Below are 21,287 nucleotides of genomic sequence, written 5' to 3'. Positions count from 1 at the left end.
GGGGCCGGGCAGGCGCTGGGGGGTTGGTGCGGGGGGCCGGGCAGGTGCGGGGGCGGCGGGCAGGTGCGTGGGGGGGAGTGGGCAGGTGCGGGGAGGCCGGGCAGGTGCGGGGGTTCCGGGCAGGTGCGGGGGTTCCGGGCAGGTGCGGGGAGTCCGGGCAGGTGCGGGGGTTCCGGGCAGGTGCGGGGGTTCCGGGCAGGTGCGGGGGTTCCGGGCAGGTGCGGGGAGTCTGGGCAGGTGCGGGGGTTCCGTGCTGGTGCGGGGGGGCCCAGACAGGTGCGGCCTTCGCCCGCCCCGCAGGCCTCCGGGACCCCGCCCAGCGCCCGGCTCGCGTCTCCGAAAGCCGGAAGTGGCCCCGGGCGTGCGGGGCGGGCGGCGCGCGGGAGCCATGGCGGCCGCCGCAGGCTTTGTGTGCAGCACGCGGGCAGCGGCCGCTCCCGCCTCGCCCGGGCCGCGAGGCCGCCCCTGACGGGTCCCGGCGCGCCGGCCCCGCCCCGCTTCGCCTCCTCCCCGCCCCGCCTCCGCCTCCGCCTCCGCCTCCGCCTCCGCCTCCGCGGCGGGCCGCGCCGCCGCCGCCCTCCGCGCTCCGCGCTCGCCGCCGCGCGCCCGCCCGCCCGCCCCGCGCCGCGCCGCGCCGCGCGCCCCGCTCCGGGCCAGCCAGCCAGCCCGGCCGCCGCCGGCGGGCCCAGGCCGCCCCGATGCCCGAGCCGGGCCCCAGGATGAACGGCTTCTCGCTGGGCGAGCTGTGCTGGCTCTTCTGCTGCCCGCCGTGCCCCAGCCGCATCGCCGCCAAGCTGGCCTTCCTGCCGCCTGAGCCCACCTACACTGTGCTGGCGCCGGAGCAGCGCGGCCCCGGCGCGCCGGGCTCGGTCCCGGCCCCCGCCCCGGCCGCCGCCGCCGCCGCCGCCCCCTCCGCCTCCACCTCCGCCTCCGCCTCCGCCTCCGCGGCCCAGCCGGCGCCGCCGCCGCCCGAGGAGGGCGCCGGGCCCGGGCCGGGCCCCGGGCCCGCGGCCGGCGCGTGCAGCCTGCACCTGAGCGAGCGCGCGGACTGGCAGTACTCGCAGCGCGAGCTGGACGCCGTCGAGGTCTTCTTCTCGCGCACCGCCCGCGACAACCGGCTGGGCTGCATGTTCGTGCGCTGCGCGCCCGCCAGCCGCTACACGCTGCTCTTCTCCCACGGCAACGCCGTGGACCTGGGCCAGATGTGCAGCTTCTACATCGGCCTGGGCTCGCGCATCAACTGCAACATCTTCTCCTACGACTACTCGGGGTACGGCGTCAGCTCGGGCAAGCCCTCGGAGAAGAACCTGTACGCCGACATCGACGCCGCCTGGCAGGCGCTGCGCACGCGGTGAGCCGCGGGCTGGGCGGCCGGGCGGGCCGGGCGGGGGCAAGGCGGCTGCGGGGAGCCGCGGCGGGCTCGGGCCGGGTCGGTCGTGGCCCCCGCCCGCCACTGGCCGCCCGGGGTGTTTCAGGACCGGGCGGAGGAAGCACGCAGCCCGCGCGCCCGAGCCTGGAGTCCCCAGGCAGAAGTGACCTTGGCCAGACTCCGCAGTCTGCCGCGCCGTTTCCCGGTGAAGGCAGGGGGCTGGGTGGGATGACCTCTAAAAGGCTCCCCGGGCAGCCGCGGAGGAGGTGGGGGGCCAGGTGGTGGCCGGCGTCCCGGGGCACAGGGGGCGGGCCGGCCCTGCTGGGCTGGCCGTTTGCGGCTGGCCCCGGGTGGCAGCGCCGCGCCGGGGTCTCTTGACCTTGACTTAACGCCCTCGGAGCCCAGGCTCACTGAGCCCTTCCAGGGCGGGCACGCTGGGGCGGGGCCTGGGGGTGGACCGGGTGAAACAAGCAGACCTGGAGCTGGAGTTTCACCCCCCAGCCAAGACGAAAGTCTGTGAGTGAGCAGACTGAGTCACCTATTTGTGACTGTGCCCCTTCCCGCCCAGCTCGACGCAGCCCTGCTGTGATGAACTTGGGTTTCTTCCCAGAGCCCTAGCAGACCTCTGCTGCTCCCTCTCAGACGCTGTCGCCCGCCTCACACACTTGGCAACTCGCGTGGTTTGTCTCCATCTGCATTCTCTCGTGTGCTCTTAGGTTCTCCTGTGCCCTTCTGGGCAAGCGGCCTGTCCAGTAGGGAAGTGAGTCGTGTGTCTTGTAGGATCCTTGGTCTTCTCCAGTTCTGAAGAAGACCACCTCCTTAGGAAAATGGTTTAGCAGATAAGGGTGTGCCATATGCTGATGTGTGGGGCAGAATCCACAGGTACCTAAAAGCCGCCTGTTCCAGGAAAGTGTCTCTGTCAGTCTGTCTCTCATACATGCGCGCACACACACACGATTAATTGGTAGAATTGCCGTTAGTATAGATATTAAAAATAAGGTTGACATCAGATCTTTTCACAAGTAGAGCATAAAAATTCAAACTTCAGAGGGAAATGGGTACCAAGACATGTCAAAGGGTATCAATGTATGTGAATTAATGCACTTTCTATCTGGCAAATATCATGTAACCCTTTTACTAATTACAATAAAAAAATAGGAAAAAAAATTCAAACTTCATATTTTATAGAAAAATTTATGTAAACATTGCTCCTTTGTCAACCATCTATCAGATGAAAGCCTGAGCCTTTGCCCTGAATTGTGTCTTGTAACAAGTCGGTGATTGATAGGAGTTATTTCTCGAAGACTTCTGGCACATTTTGGTGAATTAGCAGATACTGTTTTGGATAATGCTAAATTTTGAATTACCTCTATGTCTACATTTCAATAATCCAGTGATGAAGGCATAATTGACTGGACTGTTGGGGGACTAGAACTGGTGGAAGATGGGACCTGATGAGAGGAATTGGGTCAACAAGATTGTACTTTCGATGGGTCCATCGTGTGTGCATCCTCTTCCCACTTGTTTGAGCCTGGCTGCCATGAGATGAGCGGCTTTCCTCTACCATGCCCTTCTACCATGATGTTTCAGACCTAAAGCAGGAACTGGCCAACCGCCAAAAAATCCTTCCTCCTTAAGTTTTCTCAACATTTGTCATAGCAATGACAAGTGACTGGCATATCAGGATGTAGCACTTGGTCTGCTTGCTTACACTTAGCATGGTGTTACAACAGCTGTTACAGTGATCCTCGCCTATGGCAGGAGTTATGGTCCACAGACCCTGTGAGAGGTGAAAATCCACGAACCAGCAGCATGGAATTGTCATCCCTCGCTGAATCATGGTTCACTTGTTGCCACTTTGTGGATTTTCACCTACCCTGAGGTCTCTGGAATGTAACTCCCACCATACGTGAGCTATAGCTATGTATGTTTGTTTTTTTTAAGCCACTGATACAGTAAAGTCACAGTAAGTGAACCTCAACATAACAGAGGGAAAACAGAGGGGAGCAGGTGCCTTTTTGAATGGGAATCAGCCAGGCCTTGAGTAAGGGAAGGGGAGAGTGACTGGAGCTAGAACTGTCCTAGTCTTCTTCCTTCCTTTAGAAGATTTACCCCTGAAATGGTCTCCATCTCGTCAGTCCCAGGAGCACAGGCAAAGCTGTCAAGAGGAGTCTTGTTCCCCGAGGCCCATGATTTCTGGCCAGGTATCTTGTGATTAAGAACAGGTTTGGGAGTCTGTCAGACCTGAGTTGAGGTCCTTCCCATGCCACTGACTAGCTGCTGTCCTAACCTTTTTGAGCCTTAGTTAAAGTAATGATAATGCAAGAGCAGTAACACGGGGAGCCACAACTACCTCATGTCTGACGCTTAATGATACCTTCCACACAATGAGGCTGTTTTTGAGGACTGCTTCTAGAATTGTCAGATGGTGCTGAAAACCAGACAAATGGGTCTCAAGTGTTATGCATTGCCTGTGTGTTGATACCTAGCTCAAGATTAGTGTACCAGGTATGGGTGTAGAAGAGGAGCAGAGATGATTTGGTTTTAATTTGTAGATTAGAGGAAAGAGGCTGTCCTTGGGTTTGGTCCTTATGGCTCAAAGAGCTTTGGGGAGTGGTATATACTACAGAAGGACTTCATCCATCAAGGTGTTTATGTCCCTAAAGGAGATCCTTAAAGGGGAGGAAACCTTCCCCTAATCTAACACCTACAATTACTTTGCCAACCACCGCCTCTTGCTCTTGCTTTGTTGTTTCCAGGTGTAACTCTTAGGACTGGAGGTGGAACCAGAGGATTTGGATTCTGTAGGCAGAATCAGGGATGAAAGACCGGTGACACATTTCTCCTTTGTACCTCTCGGGATATTCTAGGGGCTCTATACTAACAGGACAGTCTTCAGCAGAGAGAATTATCTTGCCTTTTCTCTGAAGTTGGCCAAGGGAACTGAACCACTTATTTCCCTTTAAAATATTGAATATTCCCATAATGCTGTGTGTCTCCGACTCATAGTTTTCAAGACCCTGTAATGGAGCGCATTGATAATTTTCACACTATTGATTCACTCTAGAGTGTGAAAGGACTGTGGCACCATGGTGAAATTGGAAACGTGTTTCCAGGAAGTCTGGGTCATTCAGACTCGGCCTTCCTGTGTGTATTAGTGACTTGCTGATCACTGAGGATTTCAGAGAACTAACTCTCAATTCTGATCATACTTTACATTTGTAAGTGGTTACAGTGAAATTTCTTGGGTGTGTGTATGTGTAGAGCAAGCCTGTATTCAGAACATATCTACAGAGCAAGTTTCTCAATGTTCGGTGTTACTATGCCAGCCACAGCCATCAGTAATCAGGAGAATTCCAACTGATCCCAAACTGCCATTAGTATCATAGACATATCGAAACCCTACACAATGATAACTAGGTTGACTCAAAGGTTGTGGTGCCAAAATAAAATTTTTGCGCTGATTTGGTTCACAAAATTGACTGTACTCCTGTTGTCATAGTCACTTAAGGAGATTTGAAGTTCCCTATTTAGAGATAGTGGTGTTTAACTATCACCATTGTCCTTACAGCTCTAAACCTAAGCTATTTCAAACTTAATATTATTTCTAAGCATATTTCTTATCGTATAAGGAGGCTGAATAAAGTAAGTAAAAAATGATTATGTTGTCATATGTTAATTGGAGTAAATTAGTTTTTCTACTCAACACTTCAAGAAGATAGATTAGAGACATGGTTAGCTAAAAATAAACATTCAGGCAGGGAATAAGACAGGTGTGCAGTGGTGGGTGAGAAGGACTGAGGCCTTCTGTCCTTGCCTCCTCTCCTGATGCTTAATGGGACCTTGCAAAGCCAGGATTCCTGTTGTCCTGGGATTGTGTCCTGTGCACACAGCATTCCAGCCATGTAGCACTCCTTTCCATTATCTATACTCCACACTGAAGACTCCTGTCCTTCGTCCTTTTCGTTTCCCCTGATAACTGGTCCCTGAACCACCACACCTGCTGTTGGGAGAACTAGAGAGTGGATGTGCGGACTGCAAGTTTAAGAGTGTGGTTAGGGTCTGCCTCGTCCAGGGAATGGTCTAGCCTACAGCACTAGGGGTTAGCACTGCACAGGAATGACTCCTGACAATGAAGACACTGAAGTGTGGCTGGCCAGTTCCAGTGAAGTCAGAGGGGTTGGAGCAGAAGAGGTCTGGGATGCAGAGGACAGGACTGGAGATGACTCAGTACTTTACTGACTGAGAGGTGATAGTGGCTCAAACCACAGTAGTACCAGCAGCAGTGGTGAGATATGTTCACATTTTGGATACATATTAACACATAACAAAAACATACATAAACACTGCAGCTAGCAGTGTTTGCAGATACAAAATGGGTGGATCATAATTTCCTTGACTCTGCCATAGCAGTATCAGCCGGGAGCTGTCACAGTCCCAGCTTCCTGCTGACATTCTGTCCCGGATGGGGAGTGGAAGTATGACCCAGCCTGTGGACACCGTAAGGGATGATGTGGACCCAGGGAACAGAAAACAAAGTTTACTTTCTTATGGCAAATCTCACCTGTCTGGGACCATTTCAAGAAACGCCACAGAGGTGTTTAGAGGAGCAAGGAGTTGTTTGCCTTTCGTGAGGTGATACGTGTTTGAGGCTAGCTAGTCTCAGGGCAGACCACTGTCCTCTGGATGTGTATCTGTGACTGTCTTGTTCTCATGTTTGTCTGATACCTGGACATGTGGTTGTGGCTATTAAGGAAGGATTATAGGTGCTTTAAGTGTAAGATAACAAGGACAGGGCAGAATTTACAAGAAAGTTTCTTTTAAAATTATCTTCTACTAATGCCCTGACTAACTTCATCCCTTCTGCCTTATGAGGCCTGTGTGCTCCCTTTTCTCCCTTCCCATGCTGTATTCTAAAACAACAACAACAACAAAAGCAGCATGACAAAATCTCACATTATTTGCAAAGAAAAGCAGATGTGGAAGTAAGCCCCCTGTGTGCACCCGTCTATCTCCAGCAGTAGCCAGCAGGCTGCATCCTGTAGCTGCTCTGCCCCCCTCTCTGCCCGAGCATCAGTACTTTCTGTAGCTGTTTGAAAAAGGAAGCGAGCACAGCACTCAAGGACAGAAGCTATGGCTGGTCCTTGCAGTATCTTTTTGCCGTGTGTTGTGGTAAGCAGGTGAGGAGCCAAGTTTTCCTTCCTGGGTCATAGCATCACACCCAGTCGGCGTTTGTCACTGTTCATGGTCACTTTTGTAGTTTGCTCTCTAATGCTTTTTGTCAGTCTATAAAAAATAGTTGTTAAAAAAAATACAGCTGCATCCAAGTGGACCAGGAATGCAGTCTTTCCATGTTTGGCCACATCTTTTACTCCCGTTCTTCAAACAAGAACTAGTGTTTTCTACTGAGCTAGATCTGTTTAGGTGCAGATTTGAAATCTTTGAGAGAAAATGCAGTATTTTTATGGATCCTCTGCAATGTTAGTGTGCCTGACAGAGGGCTTCCTCTCTGGGGAGAGCCTGAGTTGGCCTTGTGGTTTCCTGGGTCCTGAGCTTGGAAGCTTCTCTACCCTCCTGGGGTTCTTAGCAGTCAGAAGGCCAGGTCCCTTGAAGTTCCTAGAAAGTATAAGCCCCTTTGGTCTTCAAGTGAGGGGCTTTGCAGTAGAGGACTGAGCCTTGTCCTGAGCATCTCTAGGTCTCGGCAGGATGCATTGATAGTACAAGATGCCACCAATAAAGGAAATCATAAAACTCCTTACCTCCCCACTCACTCCCAGGAAGGTTAGTCTTCCTGAATTATAGCCAAAGATATTAGGAGACACAGTCCTTTCTCTGGTTAGGTATTCTGATTCCTATGAGTGCTTCACAGTTATCACTGGATTTTAAAGTTCTACCTTTTCCATTGCTAGGGAAGTGATTATGGTTTACAGCAAGTAAACAGTCTGATGACCCTTAGAGATCTTAAAAGGGTGGATGTAACACAGTGCATCCCTATGGCGAGCCTGAGACATAGAACGGCATTGTTACTGGCCTTTCTGTGTTTTTAAGCCATATGTTCCACCCATCAATAACTCCTTGCCCCTGACCGTCTTAATATTCCACTTTGACTTTTGGATGAGTCTTGAATATAGTTACCACAGAGGAGCATCTGGTAACCAGAGGACTTGCAGCAGCATTCCAGTACAGTGGCATTCCTCTGCTACAGTGTTGATGTGAGAAGGGCAGAGTGGGGTGGGGAAAGAAATCCTTTTGAGTACCTGAACTTCATTTCCTCACAGTGCTGACTAGTGAGGTCCAAGATATTAACCACCACCCTTGTTTGCTTTTGTACTTCCCGAGTTCAAGCGCCAAGACCAACACGCACACACAAGTGCACAGACACACCTCTGATTGCTTACCTCTGAGCTTTCAGTTTTGCCTGTATATATGTGATGCTATTTATGCTGGTTCTTGCATTTACTCAAGAGACTGTGTTATAAGTGTACCTATCGTAAGTGGTTATGGTGGAGTGAATGGAATGGAATGTGGTTAGGTGGGTTTTTTGAATTATTAATGTCATAATACATGATGTTCTTAGGGGCCAGAAGCGGCTTCTTATTTAGGATAAATAAGGAGGTAAGTTTTTACTTCACCGAATTTATATACTACATAGTATTTTAATTAAATGGTAACATTGAAATTACTCCAGGTCTTATTTTAGGCTGACTTGAAAGAGGAAATGGAGGGCTGTAGGTTAGGTCTCTGAAGTATGTAGTCCTAGCCCGCTGTTTGGTGGTTCTAGAGGTGAATAATCCTAAATCCTGTGTCCTTGACAGATGGGTGGGGGTGGCACATTAGTATGCAGCTGGCCGGTGTAGCAGCTGCCCTTGAGTGTTCAAATATAGAAGTTGGAGGTCTTATTCCAATGGAAGATATCGCTGCCTACGCTCCCACTCAGTGCACTGACTGTCTTCTGTAATGTTCATGATGGAGCCCTTTCATCTCCCAAGAAGAGGGATGGCAGGATCATCGTGCTTTAACCAAGGAGAGTTTTCACGTCAGGAGGGGTCAATGTTATGTTTGAATTGAGTTATTTTAAGATCTCAGACTTCCCTCTGCCTTCTGCCTCCCCCTAAGGTCTACCAGGAGTAGACGGTCCACTAGATTTGTAAAGAACACAGGATTGTATGCACACTGCACACACACACACACACACACACACACACACACACACACACACTTGCACACACATATTTTGAGATAAGCCATAGTTTTCCTCCTGCCTCAGGCTCCCAAGTAGCTGGAACTACAGGCAATTTTAATGTTTACAATTTAACTTTAATACATACTACTACGATTTTAATGCACTTAGATTTTAGAGGTTTTTTTAAACAATAAAAGATGACATTTACTGTTTGTTCCTGTGTTTCATAGTAAAATCCCACTTGGACCTCAAGAGAACTAGAATTTTCCATTGTATTAATAAGGACATTATTTAAGAGGAATAATTGCCTCTTCTTTTTAAGTTGTGTTAAAATCAAACAGAATTTACCATAGTAACCATTTGAGTGCATTGTGCCCCTTTGTTACACAGCGACCAGGGTCCCCTCCCGAGAGACGCGGAGGCTCTCTGCCCTGGACTGGAGCCGTCACCCTGGGCAGCTCTCCCCTCTGCTGTGCTCAGCCAGTGCTCTGGATGGTGCTCTACCCAGATTCTTATTTCTGAGTCAAAGCTGGGCCTGTGAGAGCCTTCAGCATTTGGCAGCCATGCCTCTGCCTGGGAGGGAGAGTCTCGATGTACCCAGAAATGAGCTCAGCCAGTATTCATGTTCTCAGGGTCTGTGCCCAGCTCCAGGCCGTTTCATTCCCTTGTTCTGCCCTCTTTGTACATTCTGTTGTTTCCTAGCATGAAAAATTCCTCAGGCCTGAGCAGGGGTGTTCTCTTAAGCTACGCTTGCCTTTCCTCTGATGCTTTCACACTCTTTCCTTTGACCTTGTCTTTAAGCTCTGACTTCTGCTAAAGGCAACTATCAGCTCCCTTTTCCCTTCTTTCTTATTTGCATCTACTTTTCCTTGTTTCCCCACCTCTGTGAAGCCAGGAGCACATAGTTTATTCAGTGTTGAATTGGAGTCATGGTGCTACTTTCAACAGTATTGTTGGCTTATTTGACTTTATAACTACAGTGGAGTGCTACCTTAGCTTGGCATTTTAAAACTTCAGAGGTCATAATTAATTAATCACATTGTTTATAAGCATCTGTTTTAACCAGATCACTTCAAATTAGAAACAAGAAGAAATAGCCACAGCCAACATCACCACCTTTAAATTTTTGCTTTTCTCAAACAACACCAATGAAGCAGAGAATTTTCAGTGTTGCCTGTGTTTTTGCCATTGGAATTAACACCAGGAGAAACAGATTTCTGAGTTTTTTACTAATAAAGCACCAAAATGCTTTCCAAACCGTGTTTTATGTCGTGAGTGCCTTTTCACGCTTCCTCCTGGTCATAGGATAAAGTGGGGGTGTGCTGATGACCACAGAAAGCACAGGCTTGGTTTTCCCTCTCTGCCCGTGGACTTTATGTGGTCACACAGGGCCTGTTTATGCCCTGGCCTCTGCACTTCATGGTACTTCTGTGTGTATCTTCATCCTTTGTCGTCAGACATTCCCCTAGGATTTCATCTCTGAAATATTTAAAATACTGACTTCAAAGCCAGAGGAACTGTGCCAAGCATGCTCCTTCTGAGGATAAATGTGAAAGGTTGGACAAAGGCTAAGTAAGTCCGGGCCCATTCATTTAAACAGGATGCATGTGTCTCGGAGGCCAGGCTGGGTCGTGGACACAGAAAGAAAAGAAAGCTTTACAATGAAAGGAAAACAAACCAGTTTCCCATGGGCACCATCACCTTGGCAGTCCAGCCTCCTTCCCCAGTCTCCTGCCCCAGCCCTTCCCCTCGCTCCAGCCTCCTTCCCCAGTCTCCTGCCCCAGCCCTCCCTCTTCCTGTAGGCTTCTCTTGGATGCACATCTGTATGCAGTGGTCAGCCTGGACTCTGCAGCCTGTGTGTGAGAGCTGAGAGCTCAGTGTGTGGCTTTGCTAAGGCACATGCTGCTTCTAGAGTAGTAACTTAGGACCCTAGCTTTTCCCTGACAAGAACTGGGAGACAAATTCTTGTGCTGGAGCTGAGGTGATCTTACCTCATGCCTAAAAGCACTAATGTTCATGTGCTTCCTAGATCAGGTGATACTCATCTCCCAGCTCCAACATTCTGAACTTGAATAGATTTTGTACCCATTGTAATGATAACTATAAAGTTTAGTTCTTTGGCCATTTTCAGTCTGTTCAAAGCTAGAGATGCCGCCAAGCTGACTGATCCAGAGCAGTGAGGGCCTTTCATGTATTAGTGAGTTGGTGAGGAGCCAGCCTGCAGGAGCAGGAGGGTCCCAGGAGAAAGGTCAGACAGTCAGCGGTAGGCTGCTGTGAGGATATGGACTTTGTTCCTCAGACTTGCTATGAAGTTTGGTCAGCAAAGTGACATAGAAGAGTTGTTTTGTTTCTTGGTTCCAAGGACACCTGTGAGATGGAAATACAGGGTTGAACTGCAGAGTGCTGAGGTTTGTGTAGGGAGGGCTGCGAGGGCAGCAAGGGTCAGACAGGGATAGTAGGGCAGGAGGGGAAAGATGTCTCCCCAGGCTCTGCTCTGGGAAGAAAGTAGAAGCTGGAAAGCTGTCAGAGTGTGCCATTAGTGTGAGTCAGAGAGATATAGGGAATTAAAACCAGGTCAGTAGTTCCTGAACTAGGACACCTGCCTCCTCATCTGCCATGCCGTGATACACAGAAGTCACAAGGAGACAGAACAGATTGAAGGAAGACCTGCTGGAGCAGCCAAAGCATGGAAAAGCACAGAGAAGCAGAAGTTGTAGGGACTGCATAAAAACCTTGTGAGTGGGGGGAGAACCCTGGTTATTGGACAGGCATAGCCTGTCCACACCCTGTTCTAATAGGCAGGCCCTGATTATGTGATAGGGGTACCACAAAGCAGCAACTGGTGTCTGGAAAGCACCTCCAAAACAGAAGTGGCTGGGTTTAGTGACTAAAAATACGTGCTAGAGCAAGCTGGGAGAAGTGAGAAATCCATACTGATTCTGCATTCTATATCCTTACCATGTGACCTCTGCCTCCCACCTGAAGGGAGGAAAAAGATCACACCTTCCTTTCATATCCTGCCCATGGGAGCCATGGGGGAGGCCCTGGCAGGGGCCTGTGCCTGGAGACCTGGAGGGGTGGTCTCTAATCCAGGTGGTATTAACTTAAGTAAAAACTAACAGAACAAATGGAAAGATTTGCAAGCACCTAGCTGAGAAGAGGCTAAGGAAAATATAATTGTCTTCCAGTGTCTATTGTTTCTCAGTGACTCTTTCTGATGAATTCTCTTTCATATCATTAGGATTTCACTGAAGAGTTCTTAATAATTGTAATTTACCAAGCATGTGTTCATTTTTACTGCAGAATTCACTTCTGATATCAAAGAAATCATTTAAAAAGAAATAGTAGGAGATGAGATGAATGTGTAGAACTGAAATTAAATTTGTAGTACATTCATTTAGTTAAGTAGCCAGAAAAAAATGCGCAAAATTTTGTAGAATGTTCATCATTTAGTACTAGCATTGTCCTCTAACATTTTAAAAAATCAAGTTTTGTTCATTTTAAGTTAAAGTATACAGTGAGATGTTGTGGTTTTAATCTAGAATATGTGGTAGTTTTGAGGTGTTGTTTGTTTCTTTCTCTCCCTCCCTCCCTTTCCCTGCCTCCGTCCTTTCCTCTCTGCTTCTCTCCTCCTTTCTCTCATTCTCCCTCCCCCCCTCCTTCCACCAGCTAATAGCCTGCGCCCTCTTGTCCCCTCAGGTACGGCGTCAGCCCTGAGAACATCATCCTCTATGGCCAGAGCATAGGGACTGTGCCCACTGTGGACCTGGCCTCGCGGTACGAGTGTGCGGCAGTAATCCTCCACTCCCCGCTCATGTCTGGCTTGCGAGTGGCTTTTCCAGACACCAGGAAAACATACTGCTTTGACGCCTTCCCCAGGTATGCTCACATTTGTGCACAGTTGGCCAGAGATTAACATTTAGAGTAGCTGTAACTACATATCACTCCTAAATGTCTACTGAGCAGAGAGGCACCAGGCTGTGTGCTGGGGGCCATAGGGTTTGTGAAACGAGGCTGGCTGGCCTCCCTGCCTCACTGAAAGTCTCCAGAGGGCATATGAGAACCTTGAATGTGCTGATAACTACGACTAATGATTGAACCTACCACACAGAATACAGAAAAGGCACCTGCATACCTGAGGCAGCTTAGAGTTGAGCATTCATTGGCCCATTCATTCAGAGCCACCACCTGTATTATTGAGCACAATTCATTTGTTCTGTGTCCATTCGTTCATTCATTCGAAGGGACCTGTATTACTGATTAAATCAGAAAGAGTGACCCACAGATGTGTGATGAGGCAATTGGTAGTGGTCCCAACACTGCCTGACAAAAACAACACGCAAGCACACCTCTGAAATTGTTCTTACATTTTCAAGTCCGACAGCGACAGGTAAGGGAAAGGTAACATACAAAGCTTGTCTTTGTAAAGGACAGAAAGGTGAAGTGATTTGGGTAGCCAGCCGCAGAGGCAGTGGATGTGAACATGCCACTGGCCACCATTTCCAGCTGCTCTTGCCCTTTGAGTTGCAGAAATGCTGCAGCACCTGCCAGCCCAGTGGAGATGGCAGAGCAACAGTGGACCACCCCCGCTGCTCTTTCCTGGTTCCCAGTAATAGACGAGAGAAAACACATGGGAAAACACATGGTAAAGCAGCCTCTTTTTGAAAATTTGTAGGTTTCTTTTTAATCCTTAAAGATGGGGAAGTGTTAATAAAAAGCATTTGCCCTGGCCATTTCCCATAGTGCACTGCTGAAGTAGCACAGTGCCCAGCTCATTTTGCCCCTGACAGAAGAAGCCAGCAGAAGCAGTGATATATGACGTCAGGACTCTGTCCACCTGCTCCTTGTCCCTTTTCTTCCACTGCCAGGGGAAAATGGATAACATGGACAACATTTTGTTGCATAGCATCAGTTGTACAGATTATCTCGTTCCACGGGAAAAACCCCTCTACTACCTCCGTGGTGAACTCCAGTTCTGTGCTGTTTGTCTCCGGATTATGGAAAATGGCACTGCACATTCTAGTGGTGTGTCTAGGAATGTTAAGTAGGCCAGTATGCATCAAATGTGGCCTTATTTGAGCTGAATTGGTAATGAGAGGCCAGTTTATTGCATGTCTTGGGAAAGCAATGCCAGGGCTACCCTGTAAACAAAATTAATAACCTTTTTTTTCTAACTCTTAAATTACCCAATACTTCAAAATACATCCATGATAATACCACTTACTTATTCATAATGAGCAACAGTTTAGGCTGTGTCTGACTTACCAGATGTTTGTTGTGCATTTCTGTACTGGCTGTACTTCTTTACTCCTCAGGAAACTGAGGCTTAGAGAGGGTAAGTAATTGGCTTAATTAAGTTGATTGACTAAAAACAGAAAAAACAAGCTATTTCTCATATTCAGTAGCATAAACTATTGAAAGATAGATTGCAGACTATTGATATCACATTAAGTTTGATCACTACCTGAATTTGTAGAATACTTTTTTTCTTTTTCTTTCTTTTTTTTTTTGCCAGTCCTGGGGCTTGAACTCAGGGCCTGAGCACTGTCCTTGGACTTTCTCAAGACTAGAGCTCTACCACTTGAGCCACAGCATCATTTCCAGCTTTTTCTATGTGTGTGGTACCGAGGAATCAAATCCCAGTCTTCGTGCAAGCTAGGCAAGCACTGAACCACTAGGCCACACTCCCGGCCTATAGAATGTTTTCTAGCATTTCTACCAAATGGCAAAATAGTTTCTTGATTATTTTCCTATTCTTGAAGGAGATACACTCTCATTCCTTTTAATATTAAAAATAAACACAAAGTCCTGATTATTCTTTTACTTGTTATTTTTAATATTTTTTTCATTGCATTGAGGATCTGACCATGGCATCAAACTTCAGATATACTCTGTAGACAGTCCAAGATTCCCCTAAGTTTGCAGTGTGAACACAGATGCAAGCCCACCATGATGATGGAATAGTACCTTTTCAGTTGAGTGAAAGGAAGGAAGTGTAGTTGTAAACAAGATTCCTAAGCCACCACGGTGTGGCTGTCCTTGCAGACGGTGTGGCCGATGGGATCTGTCCCAAAGTGGCTGCAGTTCATGAGTCATCCTCACATGTGGGTTGCGTGTCAGTCTTCAGAACATGTAATTGGTGTTAGAGCACTTGTTATCTCCATGGCTGCATGTCTACGACTTCATATCCTCTCCTGGCTCCCCTTTCTTTCTGGATAATGTGGAAATGACCATCCCTCACTGGCTGTGATTCACTGAGGATTAAATGAGATCCTATGTGAAAGTACAGAGCATGCTTAGTGCATGCTAGCTGTTACTTTTAACAAAGACTCCCCAAACAGTACCCATGCATATTCTTTTGTAACTCTGGACAGAGATGGACTATAGAAAGAGAGGTCAGTGCTAAGAGATCTTTGGCAAGAGGACAGAAAGGAGATATTTGTTTTTCTTGATTTATTTGTGGGTTAAATGAAGCTATCCAGACACCCAGCCCAACAAAGCTAACAATCCTTTGATTCATTCCTTGAATGTGTCTTCAGAGCCTAAAGTAAAGTACCATGTTTGAAGATATCAGACATTTATCCTCTGAGAGAGTTGTTTTTTATACACAGAAGTAATTGGAAGCCCAATATAAGCTTCACATTAAGCTTTCAGTGAAGCTAAGTAGTAGTTTTTTTTTTTCTTTTAAATAAAAAAACAAGGTCAGAAGTGTGGCCTAGCGTTAGAGTGCTTGCCTAGCATACACGAAGCCCTGGATTCAATTCCTCAGTACCACATACGCAGAAAAGGCCAGAAGTGGCACTGTGGCTCAAGTGGCAGGGTGATAGCCTTGAGCAAAATGTGTCTAAGGTCAGTGCCCAGGTCCTGAGTTCTAGCCCCAGAACTGGCAAAAACAAACAAAAAAAACCCCGCTGTAGCTAAATGCCATGTATTCTTGATTGTATCCTAAAACAGAAAAGGGAATTTATGTAACAAATAACATCCAAATAAAGTCTCAAATTTCTTGTTAGTAATGATGTAGCAAACTTAGTTTCTTAGCTTTGACAAATAAACCATGTCATGCTTGGCGTTCATTTTGTAGGAAATAGACGGGAAGTATATAGAAACCCTATACTATCTCTATATGTCTCGTGTAGATTCAAATTTATTCCAGAATGAAAAGTTGAGTGTATATGAGGGAGAAATTAATTGTTAGAAAAAGAAGGCAGGGAAGCAGGGTTAGCTTAGTGTAGTCATGTGGTGCATTCCTCTGGTGGGGGCTCCTGGTCATGTGGGTGCATGGACAGTCTCTCTATGTCCTCTTAATTTTACTGTAACCCTAAAATTGCTCAGGGGGGTGGGAATTAGTCTTTAATTTAAAACAAAACAAAACAAAACAACAACTCAGAATACTAATTTCCTTGTTCTTTGCCCATGACATCCGCTAGGTGGTGTTGTCAGGTGGGACATTATTTCCTGTGTGTGTAATGAAAGTGTCCCCCCTTTCTCTCTCCCCCTCCTTCCCCTTCCTCTCCTTTCCCCTCCCTCCTACTCCCTCTCCTCTTTCTCTCCGTCTCCCTCCTCTTTTTCCTTTTCTCCTTTCCCCTTCCTTTCCCCCCTCCTCATCCTCTTCTGTCCTTCCTCTCTTTCCCCTCCTCTTCTCTCCTTTTTTCTCTCCCCCTTCATCTCCTCCCTCTCCCCTTCCTCTCCTTTTCCCTCTTTCTCTTCCTGTGAGCACAGCTAAAGCATCTTTCACGCTCTCTCCTCTGCAGCATTGACAAGATATCGAAAGTCACCTCTCCTGTGCTGGTCATTCATGGCACAGAGGATGAAGTCATCGACTTCTCCCATGGCCTCGCCATGTACGAGCGCTGTCCTCGAGCCGTGGAGCCCCTGTGGGTGGAAGGAGCTGGGCATAACGACATAGAGCTTTATGCACAGTATCTAGAGAGACTAAAACAATTCATATCGCACGAACTTCCAAACTCCTGAAGACGACAGCTGCTTTACCTCATTTGCTGTGAACAGAAGCACCCACTGTTTTGCACATGCTTTAACTGGAGAGCTGTAACGACCCAATCACCATGAAAAAGTGCCCAGCCTTTCAGGGTGCTCTACTCCACATCTTTTGTAGAGGTTGTTCTAATTCTCACCACCCCTTAAGCTGAGCAGTGGTTTCCAGCTTCATTGCCTGCAAAAGAACTGGCAATGACAGCTGACTGGGACCATTTTCCAGCACTGTAGAAAGTGTGTCCAATTCTGTTTCTCACCTCACCATCATCTGATTTATTGGTATTTGACTTGACCCTCCCTCTGCCAGTGTTCTCAGTATTTGACCTCAGTTTTTTTCTTAGCCATGGGGTTCCTGGGGTCAGTCCATCTGTGAAGCTGTGCTAGTATAACTGGAAGACTCCTTCCTGTGGGATTCCCTTATTTTGGTTAACATTCTGGGTTTTTTTTTTCCCTGAATAGATGAGTTGAAGAATGTTTGACTGCAACTGTCATGAGCAGCCTAACCAACTGCACCTATAGAAATAAAACTGGCATATTCTTACACAAAAGGAGCTGGGGGTTTTTTAAGTGTAAATTTATTACCAGCCAACAGAGTTTTAATATTTTGATTGTCGGGTCAGTCTTAACAGAACCTGGCTGACTTTCCTCTTATAAAGCCCTCCTTGTAGGCTTTTTTTTAAAGTACTGTACATATTTACAATTACATTGGGCATAGATTCTTAATGGGTAGTTTTCTTTTGTCAGGCTACAATGATGAACTACAGATTCCTTGTTTGTAATGTAAATGATTGAATACATTTTGTTAATATGTTTTTATTCCTATGTTTTGCTATTAAAATTTTTATAACATTTCCAAGACAAAAATTCCAAGTTTATGCTTTGAAGAATATAATTAAAATTTCACTAAACCAATCTGTTTAGGAGTTATTGGGTTTGACACTGGAATTGCGCCAAATAAGCGTCAGAAATGTAAGATTCTTAAAATTGCTACACTGTTTGTATTGGTTGGGGACTGTGGAGGGGGCGGTTCTTTGGTTTTAACTTTCTTTTTCAAATTTAAAAGCCTTAAATGTACTGTAAACCTCAGATTGTTGTACACCTGGATTGCGGTGGATTGCCGGCTTGTGTACTGTTGCTTGGATGCAGCACAGTGGTTGGAATAAAGGAAGCATGGATCAGGTCGTGTAGGCCTGTGCGGTTCTTTCCTTTGTCTCTCCATCTGATGGGTAGCAATAGGAAGAAAACAATGTGTCCTGATGTAAGAAGAAGTAGTTAAGCTAGGTGCGGGTGGCTCACACCTGTAAGCCTAACTGCTCAGGAGGTTGAGATCTGAGGATTGCAGTTTAAAACCAGCCTGGACATGCACGTCTTTGAGACGCTTATCTCCAGTTAACCACCAGAAAACCAGAAGTGGCACTGTGGCTCAAATGGTAGAGTGCAAGCCTTGAGCTGAAGAGCCCAGGAACAGTGCCTAGGCTTAGAGTTCAAGCCCCTTGACTGAGCAAAAAAGAAAAAAAAAAAAGGAATTGGGGTATAGAGATGACCCTGTATCTTTTGTTTTGCAAAGACCTTCACATATATCCATAAATAGCAGGTGATATCTAGGTAAAATAGGCAATGGATTCTAGCTGTGAAGCAAAACTAAGAGAGACAAAACATTGTTTCTTTGGGAAGCCTGACTCTCAGCCGTTTGACTGCCTCAACTGCTCTGAGATGCCTGTGTGGAGGCAGTGAGGGTGGAGCAGGGCTTGTGGCTTGGGAAGTCAACTCCTGCACTGAAGTTCCTTCCATACCTTCAAAGGATTCATTTTGATTTTCACCAATATGTGGAGAAGTAACTCTATGTTAATTCTTCTAAGAAGGAAAAATATAGTGATTACTTGAAATCTTTTCAGAGAATATACAGGTATATGTAGTATTTCTACTATAGGAATTCCTGCTTTACACTTGTGAAAATAATTTTTACATATTAAAAGAAGGGCTTGGAAGTAACAGTAAGATATTGTGAGCATGCTTTTATTTTACCAATGATTACTGTATGATTCACTGAGATTAAACAGGTAAGTAATATAAAATGGGGTGGGTTTTGAATAACGGAAAAAAACAACCCCTCCATCCTAATTAAAGTCATTGTTCTCTTATCCTTTGAAAACTAAAGAAAGCAATAGAGAGAAAGTATCTTCTGTAAAAGAAAAAAAGAGGCCTGAAATGTGACATAGTGGTAGAGTGCTTGTCTAACATGCATGAAGTCCTGGGTTCCATTCCTCAGTACCAAATACACAGAAAAATCCAGAAGTGGTGCTATGGCTCAAGTAGTAGAGCTCTAGCCTTGAGAAAGCCCAAGGACAGTGCCCAGGTCCTGAGTTCAAGCCCCAGTACTGGCAAAGAGAAAAAAGTAAATACTCTGTTAAGAATTGTCCACTACAGATGGATAATGTCCTCTCCAGAGGTGGGTGGTTGTGTTGTGTGTGCACTGCAGGGGAACATACCACAAGATAACACATGGGCAGAAGACTCAAAGACTCACTAACATTTGAAAAGATGTTCAACTTGCTCATAAATAAAGAAATGCAAATTAATTCTACTCTGAATACTCATCAAATACCCAACCCATTTGAATTGGCAAAATTCCAAAGATCTGACACCACCTTTCCTCAAAGGGGCAGTGAGAGAGGAGAACAGATTCCCAAATACATCATCAATGATAGCTAAAATTGGTGCAAGATGTGAGGGCTTGACAAGATTTATGAAAATGTGCATAACTTTCCACTCAGTAATTCTACTCCCAGGAATTTATCCAACAGATATACATGTGTAAAATGATAATACCAGGTTAGATATTGCAACCCTATTCGGAATACTTTTTTTTAAAGGAAAGAGTAAATTCCTAGTCATAAATGCTACTTAATGCTTCAGCCATGCCATGTAGTACTATGTAGCTGTTTAAAAAGCTCTCACTGTAGCACACCACATCGATGGCTGCAGTATTCACAGTAGCCAAGCTAAGCAACAGGCTATCACCTGGCGCGTGAACAAGTAAAATGTGTGAATTGTGATTGGGGGACACAGCCCCTATGCTCCCAGAAAATGCACTCTGGTTCAAGCAATTTATGGAACATTAGCATTTATTTGTGTTATTTCTGTATCTGTCCATGTAATAATACACAGGGACCAATGTTTGAATACTGTAACAGAAGAATCCTTGAGTGAAAATGATTTTTCCTTTGTGCATGTCTACATTTTAGAGCCTTTGGTAATGGGCATGTATTGTTCTTAAAGGTATAGGACTTTCTCCTTTGTTCATCTTATTTTTATGTTTTATCTTCTGTTGGTCACGGTTCCTCAAGTCAAGGACTTAAAGTTGGGCCTGGGCACTGTCCCTGAGCTCTTTTGCTCAAGGCTAGAGCTCTGCCACTTTGAGCCACAGCGCCACTTCTGGTTTTCCAGATGGTAACTGAAGAGAAGAGTCTCCTGGACATTCCTGCTTAGGGGAGCTTTCAGTCAGATCTCAACCTTCTGAGTAGCTGGGGTTACAGTTCTGAGCTACCAGTGCCCATCTTCTGGGTTTTTTAAATAGAAAATAATTAGGAAAAAGAAACTATTAAAGCATACATTCATCATGAGCTCGCATAAAACTTTAGACTATATATACACAGATTCACTTACTGTGTTAGGATGGGATTGGAGAATGGCAACCGAGCTAGGGAAAAAAGCATGGAGGGGGGTCAGGTTTGTCCATGGCAGGTGTCGACAGCACTCTTCTATCTCTAGAGACCGAACAGTTCCAGTCACTGCACTGATAAGACCTTAGAGACATATATGCCTCCAACAATAAGAAACCTTTTTTGTGAGAGATGAAAATCCACTTTTGAAAAGGTTGCACTACAACTTCAGTCCCTCATCAGGAAACAGGACTTGGTTCTCCTGTCTATCTCTAGCTGAGCAGACTCATCTGCATCCAGTAAGGCAGAAACCCAGCACCACTCAGTGCTGGGAATCTGGCCTCAGGGTACAATCTGGGGAATTTCCCTTTGCTGGTGCCAGTTTCAGGCTCGGTATGCAAGGCCGGCCCCTGGTGGTGAGACTTGAATGTGCGCCTTACTTGTGAGCCTCATCTGGAGTAGAGGTTTTGATGGCTGCTTTTCTGCTTTAAATCTGGAGGTCCACAGTTGGTTCTAAATAGCGCACTAGCGTCTTGCTTCCCATTTCTTCTTGTTTCCTTGCTCCCAGGTTTTTCTGGGAAAGCCAGGTCTGAGGACATGGGGCATGGAGTTGCAGGCATGGTCAGCAGGAGTGCCTAAGGGTGGGATGCAGAGGGGTGGGTAGCCTTGGCTCCTCAGCAGGTGGAGTGTGGTGACCCTTGACACTCCCAGCCACAAATGCCAGGCAGGGGCGGCTTGTGGAGCAGGGAGCATCCAGGTCTTCTTGCTGCGTGAAGATGGGACTAGAAGGGGGCGCTCCACTGTCAACAGCGCGCTCCTCTCTGGGGAGGGGGTGGGGGGCGGCGCGGGGAGGTGGAGTATTCTGAACAGCTCCCTGTCCAGAAACTTAGGAGACCTTGGATTTAGAGAAGCTGTCAGGTTGATAGTCGTCCAGAAAGACTCCTTGGGCACACTCCTGTCCACCCCGAGTGCCGGCTCGAGTGCCAGCAGGGGATCTGGCTCGGGAACCTGACTTTAGACGTGAAGAGGCTTCGTGGTGGAAAGCTGAACTTTCTTGGTTTTGCCAAGTGACCAAAGGTTT

General features: G+C 47.0%; 1 protein-coding gene across 1 annotated transcript; it reads left to right on the top strand.

Moving 5' to 3' along the window:
• The first annotated feature begins 662 nt into the window (after positions 1-662).
• Positions 663-17,722, top strand: Abhd17c (abhydrolase domain containing 17C, depalmitoylase). The gene is made up of 3 exons (XM_090321533.1): positions 663-1,351; positions 12,252-12,431; positions 16,304-17,722. The coding sequence occupies exons 1-3, from the start codon at positions 699-701 to the stop codon at positions 16,521-16,523; spliced, it is 1,053 nt and encodes a 350-aa protein (XP_090177659.1). The 5' UTR covers positions 663-698; the 3' UTR covers positions 16,524-17,722.
• Positions 17,723-21,287: the final 3,565 nt, after the last annotated feature.

Source organism: Megascapheus bottae, chromosome 30 (assembly GCF_031878675.1).
Source record: "Megascapheus bottae isolate mThoBot1 chromosome 30, mThoBot2.hap1, whole genome shotgun sequence".
Taxonomy (NCBI): Eukaryota; Metazoa; Chordata; class Mammalia; order Rodentia; family Geomyidae; genus Megascapheus; species Megascapheus bottae.
This window is presented reverse-complemented; position numbering and strand designations above follow the sequence as displayed.